This window comes from Maudiozyma barnettii (genome assembly GCF_903064755.1).
Source record: "Maudiozyma barnettii strain CLIB 1767 genome assembly, contig: KABA2_05, whole genome shotgun sequence".
NCBI classification, from domain to species: Eukaryota; Fungi; Ascomycota; class Saccharomycetes; order Saccharomycetales; family Saccharomycetaceae; genus Maudiozyma; species Maudiozyma barnettii.
Genome location: NW_024545242.1, coordinates 986,867 through 1,002,059, shown reverse-complemented (window position 1 = coordinate 1,002,059; position 15,193 = coordinate 986,867). Strand labels below are relative to the sequence as shown.

At 33.0% G+C, this 15,193-nt stretch overlaps 6 protein-coding genes across 6 annotated transcripts; 2 read left to right on the top strand and 4 right to left on the bottom strand.

Annotated features, from left to right (window-relative positions):
* Positions 1-23: 23 nt before the first annotated feature.
* Positions 24-3,248, bottom strand: RAD1 (ssDNA endodeoxyribonuclease RAD1; the record flags this gene model as incomplete). The annotated part of the gene is made up of 1 exon (XM_041551071.1): positions 24-3,248. One exon carries the CDS (start codon positions 3,246-3,248, stop codon positions 24-26), a length of 3,225 nt encoding a protein of 1,074 aa, XP_041407005.1.
* A 426-nt stretch (positions 3,249-3,674) lies between these two features.
* MET12 (methylenetetrahydrofolate reductase (NAD(P)H) MET12) lies at positions 3,675-5,663 on the top strand (the record flags this gene model as incomplete). Its single annotated transcript, XM_041551070.1, has 1 exon — positions 3,675-5,663. The coding sequence occupies one exon, from the start codon at positions 3,675-3,677 to the stop codon at positions 5,661-5,663; it is 1,989 nt and encodes a 662-aa protein (XP_041407004.1).
* Positions 5,664-5,834: 171 nt separating this feature from the next.
* Positions 5,835-6,599, bottom strand: RMI1 (Rmi1p; the record flags this gene model as incomplete). The annotated part of the gene is made up of 1 exon (XM_041551069.1): positions 5,835-6,599. The coding sequence occupies one exon, from the start codon at positions 6,597-6,599 to the stop codon at positions 5,835-5,837; it is 765 nt and encodes a 254-aa protein (XP_041407003.1).
* A 2,556-nt stretch (positions 6,600-9,155) lies between these two features.
* Positions 9,156-10,403, top strand: SKS1 (putative serine/threonine protein kinase SKS1; the record flags this gene model as incomplete). Its single annotated transcript, XM_041551068.1, has 1 exon — positions 9,156-10,403. One exon carries the CDS (start codon positions 9,156-9,158, stop codon positions 10,401-10,403), a length of 1,248 nt encoding a protein of 415 aa, XP_041407002.1.
* A 575-nt stretch (positions 10,404-10,978) lies between these two features.
* ERG10 (acetyl-CoA C-acetyltransferase) lies at positions 10,979-12,175 on the bottom strand (the record flags this gene model as incomplete). Its single annotated transcript, XM_041551067.1, has 1 exon — positions 10,979-12,175. The coding sequence occupies one exon, from the start codon at positions 12,173-12,175 to the stop codon at positions 10,979-10,981; it is 1,197 nt and encodes a 398-aa protein (XP_041407001.1).
* Positions 12,176-12,613: 438 nt separating this feature from the next.
* On the bottom strand, positions 12,614-14,875 carry SUV3 (ATP-dependent RNA helicase SUV3; the record flags this gene model as incomplete). Its single annotated transcript, XM_041551066.1, has 1 exon — positions 12,614-14,875. The coding sequence occupies one exon, from the start codon at positions 14,873-14,875 to the stop codon at positions 12,614-12,616; it is 2,262 nt and encodes a 753-aa protein (XP_041407000.1).
* Between the last annotated feature and the right edge of the window lie 318 nt (positions 14,876-15,193).

The following is a 15,193-nucleotide window of genomic DNA, read 5'->3' as shown; positions in this document are numbered from 1 at the left end:
TTACATTAAATATATATGTATATTCATATTCCATCGATATCAATATCTTCTTCGAGCTCCTTTTGCTCTTGAATAAAATCTAAAATTTTGAATGCTAACATAGAATCACCTGTAATCTCAGTTAATTGATCAATATCCATCTTGGTTAACTTATTGTATTGTTTTATTTTCTTTCTTAGATTAAAGTAATCGATCTTCGAAATACCTTCAATACTTAACAAGTTCGAAAATTTCTCGCTATTTTCTATGTCCTTGATCGATGTAATACCATTTGCCTTCGCATTATGCCTCAAATGTGTACCAAAAGAGATTGTCACATTAGGATCGGGTTGTTCCCTACCAAGTTTCAATTCTAATATAATGTTTATTGTTTGAAGTGGTGACGATGACCATATAATTTTGAGCGCAGGAAAGTTAATAATCAATTTTGCCAACTTTGATTGTATATCATCCTGAGATAATTTGCTTGATATTGGAGGTGTGGTTGATAGATCTGTCTTCCTATAATTTTTTCGTTCACTAAATGGCTCTAGCGAAAAAGATTGGTTTTCATCAAATTCAATTAGTAAAACAGAATATTTATAGTATTTTAACATTTTTTTACATTGACTTACCAGTCTATTATTCTGAAGAGAACCAATTAAATCAGATATGGACTTTCTTTCAAGACATATATCAGGTGTTATGATATAATCACCAACAGATAACATTGCTGGAATCACACGCACACCATACCTGAATAGAAGACCAGGTAACGAAGCGTTAAATTCACGTGTATCGACAATGATTACATCCTGAGTAAAATGAGCGTTCCTATTTTGACCACCTGCATTTCTGGTATTTTTATTATTCAATTTATTCATTTTCATTTGTCTCTCTGCAAGATTTTTAAAATGAGAAATATCTTCAGGGGCTTCAAAATGATTGGCCAGTTGGGCATTTTCCTTGATTAATTTAGAAAATGCATCCTTTTCTCGTTTAATGGATGTTAAATGTTGTTGTTCTTCAATACTTTCAGCATAATACATGAAATATATTTTTAATTTCTCATTTTGAATTGTACGATACATTTCTACTCTCCTAATAAATATCAAATCAGGTTGAAACATCACAATAAATGATGGTCTAATCTCTTGTAATAATGTTTCATCATCAATATTAGAAAAAGTTTCAATTATAATTTGTTCTGATGTATCTATGAAACTAATATTATCTAATTGTTTTTCAAAAGTCTCATGTGTCAAATTAGTGCGGGTTTCCGCCATTATCTGATGTAATTCAAAATCTTGATTATCATCAATAGTTTCAAGATCGTCTGGAATATTTTCCATTTGTGTAATAATATCATTACCTTCATTATCTAAAGCGTAGTTCTCCATTAAATCGATATCGGAAACTTTATCATTTTCATCCTCAATGAGGCTTAATTCATTATGTAAATCATAAGAATCGATAGCACCTTCTATATCTTCTCCTGAACCTGCAGTTTTCAACCTTTGAACCTGTGCAACAACAGCAGCTCCTCTGGTTCTCCTCCTTTTAGATTCCGTATGTTCTTTAGAAAATGTAGTACTGACATCTAATTCCGTTGGTTGATTATGCTTGTCCTTAACTTCATTTAATAGTTTTTTCCTTTCCTCTCTTCTCTCTTTGTAATGTTGTAATTTTGAAAGCATTAATCTTCTTAAGCCTTGTTTTACATTACCTATTTTCAGTAGGCGAGACAATTGCATAGCAGTATTATCATCAGAACAAACTATTAAAGTCGGACCCGTATAATTATTTTTCAACCTAGATTGTGCAATATCCTCTATAATATTCATTAATTGTTCCCATTTAGGCATTTCTTCTAGAGAATATTCTTCTTTATCGTAAACTCTCTTTCTAGCATACGATATCACCAACTGAGATTCTTCAGCCATTAACCAAGGAGATTCTGAGTATTTCTTAGATACGGATGGTTTATTCGCGTCTAAACTTGTTTGAATATCTTCATAGAAATCCACAGAATCTGCACTTAAAAGTGCTTTATGCAGATGTATCAAAAATCTGATATCCTTGATCAGTTGTTTGGATTCATACGATATTCTATGCCAATTTGGCATCATTACGGAGTTTATTGATTTCAAAAAATTAGGATCCAATGAGTTTTCAGAATTCCACCATTCTAACGATAATGTTGTATTCTTCCTATTCAATTCGTCAATGCATTTTTTCAAACATTCTATAAGGCCAAATTGTATCTGTGACATCGAATTAGTCAAGGATACTTTAACTTCTATTACCTTATTTGAATCAGAGTTCTTATTTAAAACCGATGAAATCTCTACTCTAAATCTAGGCCACAAAAGAACATTTTTGAAACGTAATTCTTTCATTCTTTTCATTAAAGGTGAAAATTCCATTATGAATGATTCTGGGACTTCAGAAAACCCTTTAATAAACCCCCATCTATTCTGAGATCTATATATCTCTAATATAAACGACTCATTGGAATAATTTTTCAAAGAATCAACATTTAAAACAATCATCCCCGTTACCTTATTTGGGTGTAAAATCCCAGACAATAAATCAACAATCAAAATTCTGGAAGTTACACTAATAATACCCCCTCTTAAATATAATTTCCTTCTTTTTTCAACACTTAACGAATCAGAAGTAACAATATGGAATGGAGTTTGAAAAGCTTGTTCGTGTTCATTTTCATGCCGATCATCAAGCCAAGCAAACTCTTGTAAACCCTGATATAATCGTTTATTATCAGCATTGGTAGCATTTAGTACAATTACGAGAGATCTCTTTGACTCCCCATTTACTACAGTTGGTGTCGCAAGTATATGCAATAAATTTGAAACAATATTAGTCACACCTAAACCTTTCCCGAGAATCACAAGCGGATCATCTGAAACCAAACAACTCTCTATAATTTGTGTTTGGAATGGAAGTTCTACATTCAGTTGAATGTCAACAGGTCTGATATCCTCAATATTGGGTTTTAAGTCATTCCCTTGGTCGGTATCTACTGGTATTAGGGGATACAGTGGTTTTTCATCTTCTTCGTCAGATATATTATCAATTATCTTGTCGGAAGCAATTTCCTGAGTGCTCATTATAGGAAGATCATCATTATCTGTCACTTTCGGAGATGAATCTCTTACTTTTCTAGTTATTACTTCCTCCTGTCTAGATAACTCCTGTTGTAAAAACTCATCGTCTAAATCTTCATCTTGAACAAATAAACCGGCCATTACCACAGTAATACAGGTTTCTCCATTTACGTCAATAAATAATTTGATTGCTTGATATCAGTCAGTACTCTTTAGATATCTGTGAGGTTCAATAAACTTAAATCTTGCTATTGATGTATACAATTTGCCTAATGAATTTGGCAATCTTTCCAAATATTTGTGAAGTGGAAAAGCGAAGCTAAACAAAAACAATTTTTCAGTTATTTTTTTCACAACTTTAAAGAAAAGTCGATGAGAGACGAAGTCTCGTTTTCCCACTACAAATGATTGTTTTCAATACCAGATTTTACTGTCAATATAATATAGAAAGTGCAACTTTGAAGTCGATTTGATATTTTTAAACTAAATTTGATTAGTGAAAGTTGAAACAAAAGAAAGAAAAAAGAGAAAAAGGACTATTGATAGAAGGAGTCAACCGCATAAACAATGTCATTAATAGAAACGTATTATCAAAAAGATGAACCATCGATATCATTAGAGTTCTTTCCTCCAAAGACATCGTCAGGTAAGGCAAATCTTTTGGAACGTATAGGTCGTATGAATGTCTTAGAGCCCACGTTTGTAACAGTTACATGGGGTGCAGGTGGTACCACTGCTGCAAAGACCATTGACTTGGCAGGAATTGTTGCCCAATCATTTGATATACCAGTTTGTATGCATATGACTTGCACTAATATGGATGTTAGTATTATTGATAATGCATTGGAACAATGTAGGGAACTGGGTATCAAGAACATATTAGCATTAAGAGGTGACCCATCCGTTATTGCAAATGAGGATGGCACACCCGATGACCAATTTAGATATGCTGTCGATCTTGTTAAATATATCAAAAATAAATATAAGGATGAATTTTGCGTAGGTGTCGCAGCTTACCCAGAAGGTCATTATAGTACTGAGGATGATTCTTCAATTGAACAAGATCCTATCAGAGATATGGAATATCTAAAGGAGAAAATTGATGCAGGTGCTGAATTTGTTATCACTCAATTATTTTATGATGCTGATAAATTTTTAAATTTTGAAAAAGTATTCAGGGAGACGATATCTACGACTATTCCGATCTTTCCGGGGTTAATGCCAATAAATTCGTACCTTTTATTCAATAGAGCTGCAAAATTATCCCATGCATCTATTCCTCAACACATTATGGATAAATTTCCACCAGAGATACAAGCTGATGATAATATGGTAAAATCAATTGGTGTTAACATTTTGATGGAGATTATTGATAAGATTTACAAAGGTACAGATGGAAGAGTTAAATGTTTCCATTTTTATACATTGAATTTGGAGAAATCTATAGCTGAGATTGTATCTGAATCCCCTACTCTTTCTCATATCATAGATGAGAGTGAAGAGAGTGATGCTGATATTAGCTCCACTGATAATATGAACGAGGATGATGAAAATGATATTACAAATAAACATTTAGATAAGAACGGCGATATTACTTTAGATAATTTATCATTGAACCATGATGGTCGAAAGAGAAGACGTTCCAGTGTACTTTCAGCTGATTTACTGTTTAATAGAGCTATTATTAATAAAGACTCTACTAGTGCACGCAATGGATTTAATGAATATAGTTATAAGAACGGCATGCCATCCAAGAAGTTCTTGTTATCAATTTCTAGAGGTTCTGGTGCACTTGGGCGTGATGCTACTTGGGATGAATTTCCAAATGGTAGATTCGGTGACTCAAGATCACCAGCATATGGTGAAATTGATGGGTATGGTCCAACCATTAAGGTTAGTGTTAAAAAGGCCCATGAAATGTGGGGTCGACCAACGAATATCAAAGATTTGAAAAAAATATTTATTAAATATTTAGAAGGTTCTATAGAGGCGTTACCTTGGAGTGATCTTGGATTATCCCCAGAGACAGCCCTAATTCAAGAAGAACTTATTCAATTAAATCATAGAGGATATCTAACATTAGCGTCCCAGCCAGCTGCAAATGCGGCCAAAAGTACAGATAAGATATTTGGTTGGGGACCTGCGAATGGTCTTGTCTATCAAAAGGGATTTGTTGAAATGTTTTTACATAAACAACAATGGGAATCCATTTTAAAACCTAAATTAGACCATTATGGGCGTAGAAAAGTTAGTTATTATGTCGGGGATGCATCAGGTTCTTTTAATACTAATTTGGATGAAGGGAGTTCTAATGTTGTAACATGGGGTGTTTTCCCTAATAGCCAAGTTATTCAAACTACTATTGTTGAAGAAGAATCATTTAAAGCATGGACAGATGAGGCGTTTAGTATATGGTCTGAATGGGCAAAATTATTCCCCAGAAATACTCCTACCAATAGCTTCCTCACACATGTTCATTCTGAATATTGTATTGTATCTATTGTACATCATGATTTCATAGAGACGGATGAATTATGGGAAATTCTATTAGATTAGATAGACATTCAAGAGCATAAGTAAAATTGAGAAATAATTTGTATAATTAATTTATATTTTGATATACTTTATTATTACATACATAATTAAGAGGTGATAAATATTGTGCGTGGGAAAGAGAGGGTGTGAGTATTCTAAAAATGGATGCAAAATGTGAGGTATTTTTATGTGTCATATGTCGTCCTCACTTATATCTATAGCTTTTCTCTTTCTAGAAGTTGATACATCTTTGAAACCATCATTATCTCTACTCAATTTCCCTTCAAGATAAGAATATTTTTTCAAATCTTGTTGTTCCACCCATGAATGAACGGAACCAAAACACATTGCAGTTAATTCTTCCTTTAAATAAAAGACACCTCTATTAAAAATAGTACCTTTCTTAATAATCAATTTTGCACCTGCACAACAATTGTCCCAATGAATTGGATAAGTATTAATTGCAAAAAAAATATCACTTTTTTTGGTTTGTAATGTTATTTTATACACAGTTTTACGAGATTGTAGGTCAGATGATGATTTTAAAGGAATTGTCGATGTAGTGTTATTACTATTATTAGAAGTAGTAGCATTGTCATCTTTATCTAAATCCACTTGGTTAACTATATCAAATTTTTTTGGACCTTTAGATTGTCTCAAAGTATCAACACGTTGATTTTTTGGATCAAACTTTGTACTTAAATCATCTAACTGAGATTGTTTTGATTTTGAAATATTTTCGATCATTAATACTTGAAACAGTAAATCACTATCAGTCTTTATCATTTTCATTTGAGTACTATCCTTTGATGAATTAGGTAACCAGGGTTCATTTTCAAAAGTATCATATAATTGAGAATATATTGGATTTACATTTCTTAATGGATCATTTTTCTTGGGTATTTGAATATTTGAATCTGTAAGATTACTGATTAAAATATTAGTAAAATTCGACATTTCTTATTGTTGTTGTTAATTGCTATATTCAATAATATCTAGAAGAATATGTACCTCTTTAAATAAGCAGAGCGATTACGTCTTTTAATTATTACTAGTACCTATTCTATTGCTCCTCCTCTCCCAAAACAAAACAAACAAAAAGAAAATATTGAACGCGTAAATTAGATATTACCGAATAATCGTATATGGTTAAACATGTACTGACATTATTTGGAATTTATGTAATAGAATCACTCTATTCTTTTAAAAAATTATTCTTCGCTTTAAACTTAAATTACTTAATGAAATTACGTATGTCGATGGTGTAAACATCTTGTCGTAAACAAGATGAAGATTAAAAGAAACTATTGCAAGGCGCTCTCACTCTCTCACACACACACGCACACATACACTTTCGTACCACATGATGTATAAGGATGGGGTAGCATATATGGTTTGACTCCTTTCTTTTCTCCTCCCGTCTCCGCACCTGAGAAAATCAAGTTTGGATAATCGAATATCAGCAAAAATAAATGATCTGTTGATTTGAAAATTAATTCAAGAAGATGACAAGATTTACATTTTTCTCAGTGTTTTCTATCTACTCTTTCCTAAACTAGTTTTTCCGGCAGGATTTGAGTACGCAGGGAGATTAAAAATCAATTTCCAAACTTTGCGCGCAACATTGCGAATTAGCGTTTTTTTTCTTTCGCAAAGAGGCGGACATATAAATATGCATTCGCGTACAGATTCTCCGATATAAACTTGTACGGAGATTCCGTGAATTAAACAACATTGGGAAATTAGTTATATTTTCTCTCTCAGAAAAGAAAATGAGAACGACCAAGAGAAAATTAAGCTAATTTCAAAATCTGTGCAACTGAAGAAAAACCAAAAAAACATATTGCGCGCATTGTTGTAGGCAATCTTAGAAATATCTTTATGGTCCTCCAGCGAAACAAAGCCAGCAATCAAGCTTCGTAGAAAGAACTCGATCTCCCTAACAAAACCACGCACACCTGTGAATATTTGCGTCTATGTGTCTCCTCTTTCCCCTTTTCTAACACCTCTATTAAAACCACTGCAGGAACAACAAAAAAAGCAAAAACAGCTGTACTTGGGCACTGCGGCTATTGTTACTTTGCGGGACTAAAATATTTGATAATTATAATATAAAAAGAAACGTTAGCACTCCTCTTTCTACCATCAACCCACGGGCTGATATGATAAACTCCTCCAGAATTTAGGTTCACTTGAATGAAAATATTTAATTAATGCACTGCATCAAGCTCCTGACACTTTTCTTCGTTGATGAATTTCCCTCCACTTCACTCGGCTTGTCCCCTAAAAGGAAAAACCGACTCGATTTATCTTGCCGATGTTATTATTTTTCTTGATATGAATTTATTATGCATTTAAAAATAATATTCAACTTAGCTTGAAGAAGTACCGGTACATATTCAGTAATAATAACTCAGTTGCATTTCATACTGGACCGCTGGGGAGAGCTCCTTCTGTGTGTATTTTATTCTTCCTATTGCTACTATTTCGATTCCCTCTATTGTCATCATTCTTATACTCATTCTTATTAAGATTAGATGATAATTAAGTCAGAAAAATGTTACGAAAGAAGAAAAGAGAAGAGAAGAGGGGCGAGAGGGGGAGGAAGGGGAGTCGGTTGATGCAATAATACTCACTTCGGTTAATATTTGTTAGTTCTTGCTTAGTTCAGTAAAGAGTAGACGGGTATTGATAGTGAAACTGGCTCATATATCTGCGGGTTGTAGCGATTATAACAGTATAACTTAGATGAATTGCTGATTTAGTTCCCCTCCTCACTGGTCGAAATACCTACCTCTATTACTATTACTGGAGATGTGAGGATGAGAAATTTATAGAAATACATATAAGTTATGTTTGTCTGTTTTTGTAATCAGAGGCTGATCTTAAAATTATATATATCAAAACGCAGTATCTGATGTACGTTTGTTACACTACTTCTTTTCTTTCTTTTTTTGTGAGGTTTTTGCTTGCTTTCCACTGTTCTACCCTTGTTATGCATACCTTTTTAGTATTATTATTCTTTTTTCATGTTATTGTGTATGTTACATGTTACATGTTGTCTTGCTTTTCCTATTATTTCTTATGTTTTTTTTTATTGTGTTTTTTGGTTATTATTAACTCAGTTAACTTGATCGGGTATGTATGTACTCACCTGTCAGTTGAGATTTAAATCCAGTTAATTTTATTATCTAATTTTGAATTACTTTCGATATATCCATTAAACAATTTAGTTATTTTAACCTCATGAGTATAGAATCAAGTGGTTTGTCCGACACTAAAATATAATATAATATACATTTATACATATTGGAAGGGGTATATTGTAATTATTCTATCTTTATTAAATGATATCAATAATTATATATATATATGTATATGTATATGGAGAAACATCCATTTGAATTAAAACATAAAATTTTTACTCATTTGATTATTTCCTTTTAGCCAAAAAAATACTTAAATATACACACATACTTTCACATACTTTCACATACTTTCACATACGTTGCAATGTTTGAAAATTGCATGCTCAATAATTATAAAATTATAAAGACTTTAGGTTCAGGTGCTTATGGTATCGTATTTTTAGCAATAGATATTACTACAGGTAAAGAGTACGCTATCAAAGCCATTTTAAAAGTAAGACATAATATACATTCATCTGATGATAGTAACAAATGTTCGAAAATATTACACAAATATTTATTACAATTATTATATAGAGATGAAACTAGACTACCATTAGATTTACCTCTATTAGATTTGGACCTGATACAAAATATGACTACTGAAGATTTATTAAAAATTCCATATTTTAAAGAATTATCATTTCAACTGAGGGTTCATCAACATGCAAATATTGTTACCATTCATGAAGCCATGGATTCCGCATATATTTCATTCATGGTTATGGATTATTATAGTAAAGATTTATTCACAAGTATAGTCGATGAACAACATTTTGCTAATGACGGAACTTTGATCAAAAGGGTATTCTTACAACTTTGTTCTGCTTTACAATATTGTCATGAACGTGGAATATCACATTGCGATATGAAACCTGAAAATCTATTGTTAGATAATGACAATAATCTTTACATCTGTGATTTTGGTCTATCATCCACCGATAAGGCTTTGAAAAAAAATATTAGTGTTGGTAGTCCTTACTATATGGCACCGGAAAGACTTCATGTCATAGATAGTGCATGTTTAGAATATCCTACTTTAAAGAGTGATATTTGGTCATTAGGGATAATATTAATCAATTTAGCATGTATGAGAAACCCATGGTTGAAAGCACATCAACTGCAAGATAAAACATTCAGACATTTTGTTAGTAATCCAAGTGTATTGAAAAAATTATTACCAATATCAGAATCATTCTTTGATTTATTAATTCAAATCTTACAAATTAATCCATTGGAAAGAAAAGATATTCATAATTTAATGTATGATGTTGCACAGTTGGATTCCTTTACATTGGATGGTCCATTATGCGCAGTTGATATCGTCGAGTTTGAGATTGTTGGTGCTAATTATAGGATTGAAAACAGTAACAATAATAAAACTAATAATATTCCTGTACCGGATGCAATAGAAACTGTATTCAGTAGTGGCAGCTCTCAAACTTTATTTGATATGGATTATGAAAAAAGCGAAATTTTTGGAGAACCTGTTCAAAGTACTTGTACTTCTGAAGAAGGTAATTATTTGGTAAAAGATTGTGTGGTCAATCTAATTGAAGCAAATCAGCATTAGCCACATAATTTTATAAGCGTTTAATCGTACATAAAATCATGAACCTATTACGACCAATGTTCTCAATATTAACTCTGCTTATTATCTTCAATATTATTACTATCACTTATTGCATCATTTACTTTAAAATAAAAGGGATCCATAATAAAAATAAAGTCACTACATCCTTCACTTAATATTCATTATACACCTAATTTCGTTTTTATTTTAATTTTTTTAATTTTTTTTATATAAATATGTATATATATATATAATATTAACTTCGAACTTTATTCATTAACTGTTTTAATTCATAATTAAGATTTTTTGAATATATTTTTTTGTTATGTCGTTTGTATTATGAGTAAGAAGTAATATTCTTATTTGAGCCATTTATATTTTAAATTTAACAAATTATTCACAGGAAAAGGATAGAGTAAGTTAATACACAAAAATAGTATTGAAGTAATAGGAAGGAATATGTAAATATATATATATCTTTGCACTCTATGTACCTCTGCAATTGTTAGCCAAGTTATACGCATACATATGTAGGATTATCTTTCAAATAAAACATAAAGGTTATGTTAAGATAATTAGCATTTTTCAATGACAACAGATGAAGCACCACCACCACCGTTACAGATAGCAGCAACACCAACTTTACCAGCTTCTTGGTTTAGGATAGATAGTAAAGTAATGATAATTCTAGCACCAGAACAGCCCAATGGATGGCCAATAGCAACAGCACCACCATAGACGTTCACCTTGGATGGGTCTAACTTTAAGATCTTAGTATTTGCTAGACCAACAACGGAAAATGCTTCGTTGAATTCAAAGTAGTCAACAGAATTTATATCTTGGATACCGGCATGCTTTAGAGCTTTTGGAACAGCTAGAGATGGAGACCACGTGTAATCGCATGGGTTTTGGGCAGCTTCACCCCAACCTTTAATGATTGCTAATGGAGTCAAATTCAATTCCTTTAATTTCTTTTCGGAGACTAGAATAATGGCAGCAGCACCATCATTGATTGGAGAAGCATTTGGAGCTGTAACTGTTCCATTTTCCTTTTGGAATACAGTTCTGGCAGATTTTAGTTTAGCGATATTTAAACGCGATGGTTCATCATCCTTTTCAACAATAGTATCAGCCTTACCACGGAACCCCTTAATTGTAACAGGTGTGATTTCATGTACAAATTTACCATCGTTAGTAGATTGTTGAGCCTTTTGATAAGATGCAATAGCAAACTCATCTTGTTGTTCACGGGTAATGTCCCAGTCCTTAGCACATTTTTCAGCATGAACACCCATGGCTAAACCATCGTACGCATCGTTCAAACCATCTCTTTGGACACCATCTACAAGTTTTACATCACCAAATTTGGCACCACCTCTTGCACTTGGCAAATAGTATGGTGTATTGGTCATCGACTCACAACCACCTGCAATGACAACATCCGCATTACCACACTTGATAGACTGAGATGCTAGAATTACAGCCTTCATAGCAGAAGCACAGACCTTATTGACTGTGGATGCAACAATGGTATTGCTAACACCAGCACCTAACGCAACTTGTCTAGCTGGGTTTTGACCTAAATTGGCAGATAGAACGTTACCATAGATGATTTCATCGAAATCAGAGGCCGGGTTTAATTGAGGAACTCTTTCCAGAGCACCTTTGACTGCAATAGAACCTAGTTCAACAGCGGTCTTCGAAGAAAGGGACCCTTGGAAGGCACCGATTGGGGTTCTGGTGGCTGCAACAATATAGACGTTATTAGACATTGTAAAAAGGCGAAAATATGTGTGAGTGTAGTTTTAATGTATGACACAGTATTGTAGAAGTTATTATATATTGAAGAAACTCAGGTTCAACTATCAATTCATTCTTTTCTCTGTCTATTTTTTCCTTTCAAATTGAACCAGTGGCCCTCTTTATATATATACTTACCTAAAAGCTCGATTCTGCTGTTTGTTTCGTTTGGTAAAATCCATTCGAAGGAAGTTTCGCGAAGCCTTTGGAGCGACAAAGCCGAATAATAAGCCCAGTACCGTTTTATCCAAACGAGACTAAAACTTAAACGAGACAGGAAGAATGACAGCGATGATCGCATCGGTCGAATGCTTACAACTGTTGAATTGAGTTTTGATTATGAAAGTTTTATTTACATGTATCTATTAAATAATATAACTATATGATGGTGATTTTCTTAGACGTTTTTGCTATCTTCTACGATTCTTGATGTAGAGGGAACGAATGCCACCGCTAGCTCCACGTTGCATGTAGGGATTCTTCTTGAGACGGTCGAGTTTCTCGAAGATAATCAGCTCGCAGAAATACTTCAGATCCTTAGCTGACTCTGTATCTATAAAATAATTCGGATATCTGTTACTTAACCAGAAAAATAGCATTATGATGTTGTATAATGCTTCGTATTGCTCTAGTGTGAACTTTTCATTGTCTATGCATTGATAGTTAAGTAGTTCGAATGGGAAGTTATACGATAGGAGTCCTCTACTATGACGATTGGCAATCGTGCGACAGAATTTTCTAAAGGCATCTTTCACTAATGGCATATCTTTGATCGGAGCACAACTCAATCTCAATTGATCAGTGAATGAAAGTCCCTCGATGTGTTCAAATAATGCTATATTCCTTAGTCGATCCTCGAATTCAGGCAACTTATATATCTTATCTTCACGAATTTTCATTTGTTGAGAGAAACGATTTAATAAGAAACTGAAACTGGTTCCAGGTGGATATCGGATCATCAATTGGGAGCAGATCTCGAATGTTGGCCATATCACAGCAGATTCCAGATATGTCACGGGAGCCTCCATACCACGTTTGATTGTTGCGAGAACATTGTGATCGACAGCTGTAATATAACCAGTAGGTCTTACTTCACCCACAGATGATGACGACGATGAAGTCTTTGTTGATTTAAAACGGCCAGCACGTCCACCAATTTGCTTAATTTGAGAGTCTGTCAAAGTAGTCATCTCTGTACCATTAAATTTCATGTCTGTGTTAAATATTACACGATCTATGGCTAAATTCAAGCCCATCCCAATTGCATCTGAAGCAACAAGCACATCATATTCTCCATTATTAAACAAGGCTGCTTGTTGAACACGAGTCTCTGGTGGGAGAGAGCCATATATTACTGCAACTTTCAAATTTGTCATCTTCTCTATTTTCAATTTTGTATCTAAGATTTTTTTCTTTGAGAAGGCTATAATACAATCACCCTTTCGTAAACCCTTTAGGTTATTACCGATAGGTTTATCTTCAATGACTAATTTTCCTAGTCTTTCATACTCATTCACAGTTAGTTTATCTCCTGTGATTTTTATTAACTTTTTAATCAAGGGTAACGCACTTTTTTCACCACAGACATGTATCTCCTTTGCCTTTGCACCTAAGAGAACATTTGTCCATGCCCAACCTCGATCCTCGTCTGACATCATTTGGATTTCATCCAATACCACAACATCAAATTCAGAAGTGGTGGGCAACATTTCCACTGTACCTGCAGTTATGCCGACTTTATTTCCTAATGAGTCTAACTCACTGATAACTTCCTCCCCGGTAAGTAAATTACAGGGAATTCCTTCTTGTTTGAATCGATCGTAAACTTCTCTTGCAAGTAGTCTTAATGGTCCCGCATAATACCCTCTATCAGCCTCTCTAAGTTTTTTAAGTGCTCTATGAGTCTTACCAGAGTTGGTAGGGCCAAGATGTAGAATGATATGACGTTTAATCTTTCTTGCTTCAGGGTACCATTCGGTTGGGTTCCCAACATCTACGCTGTCAGTGTCATCTGTATCTATTGTCTTTAATCGTTGTGGTATTATTTCTTTCTCATTTATATATGTAATAGTCTTGGAAATTATATGGTGATATATTAGTGAATCTGATACAGGTGTTTCTTCTGATAAATGCATTACAGTACGCCACGTAGATGATGGTATTTTATTACTATTATACAGTTGTGCAATTAAGCATGAAGGTTCTGTGGGTTGCACACACTGTGATACCGTAGGTTTATATGTTTTGATTTGTGTTGGTAGCTGTGGGTTTGTAAGTTGCATATATATATAATCTCGAAGTTTCAACCATGAAGATTCTAAAAATGGTGACTTAGAAGTTTGGTCGAATGTTTCGGTTCTGATATGTGTATGGTATAATTGTCGTAATGAGTTATCTATTTGATTCTTAAACGTAATATCTGTTTTATAGATGGATTTGTTATCTTCATTTAACTGAAATTCAAATGGTTTAGTGGTCATTCCATTATAATGTGTTACATCTCGTTCCTGAATTGGTAAGTGTTTTAATGACGGTTTTTGAAGAACCCATGTATCATTATTGAACACATTATTGATTATATTTGGAGAACAACCTATGTATGATCTGATGTTGCATTGTATATGTACTCTACAATTCAGAATAAAATTACGTCTGAGTAGGTTTCGTTGCATAACTCTTTATTCATCTGAGTATCGCCGAGTACTCGATTATTGATAATAAACCCAGATATATGTATAATAATATATAGATATATATATTCCCGATTTGCAGTGTGTTCTTTACATGTTTTGCAATCTTGCATTTTTTTACGGCTGTGTCCAAAATATGCTATAAGCTATTTATTTATTTTCGAAATAAGAACTGTGAATTCAATGGAAAGACCTCGAAAATTTCACTAGTTAAAATTAAAAAAATAATACTAATAAGAATTTTGGACACAATTAAATAATATTATATTACAGATGATGCATATTATTTATATAAGACAA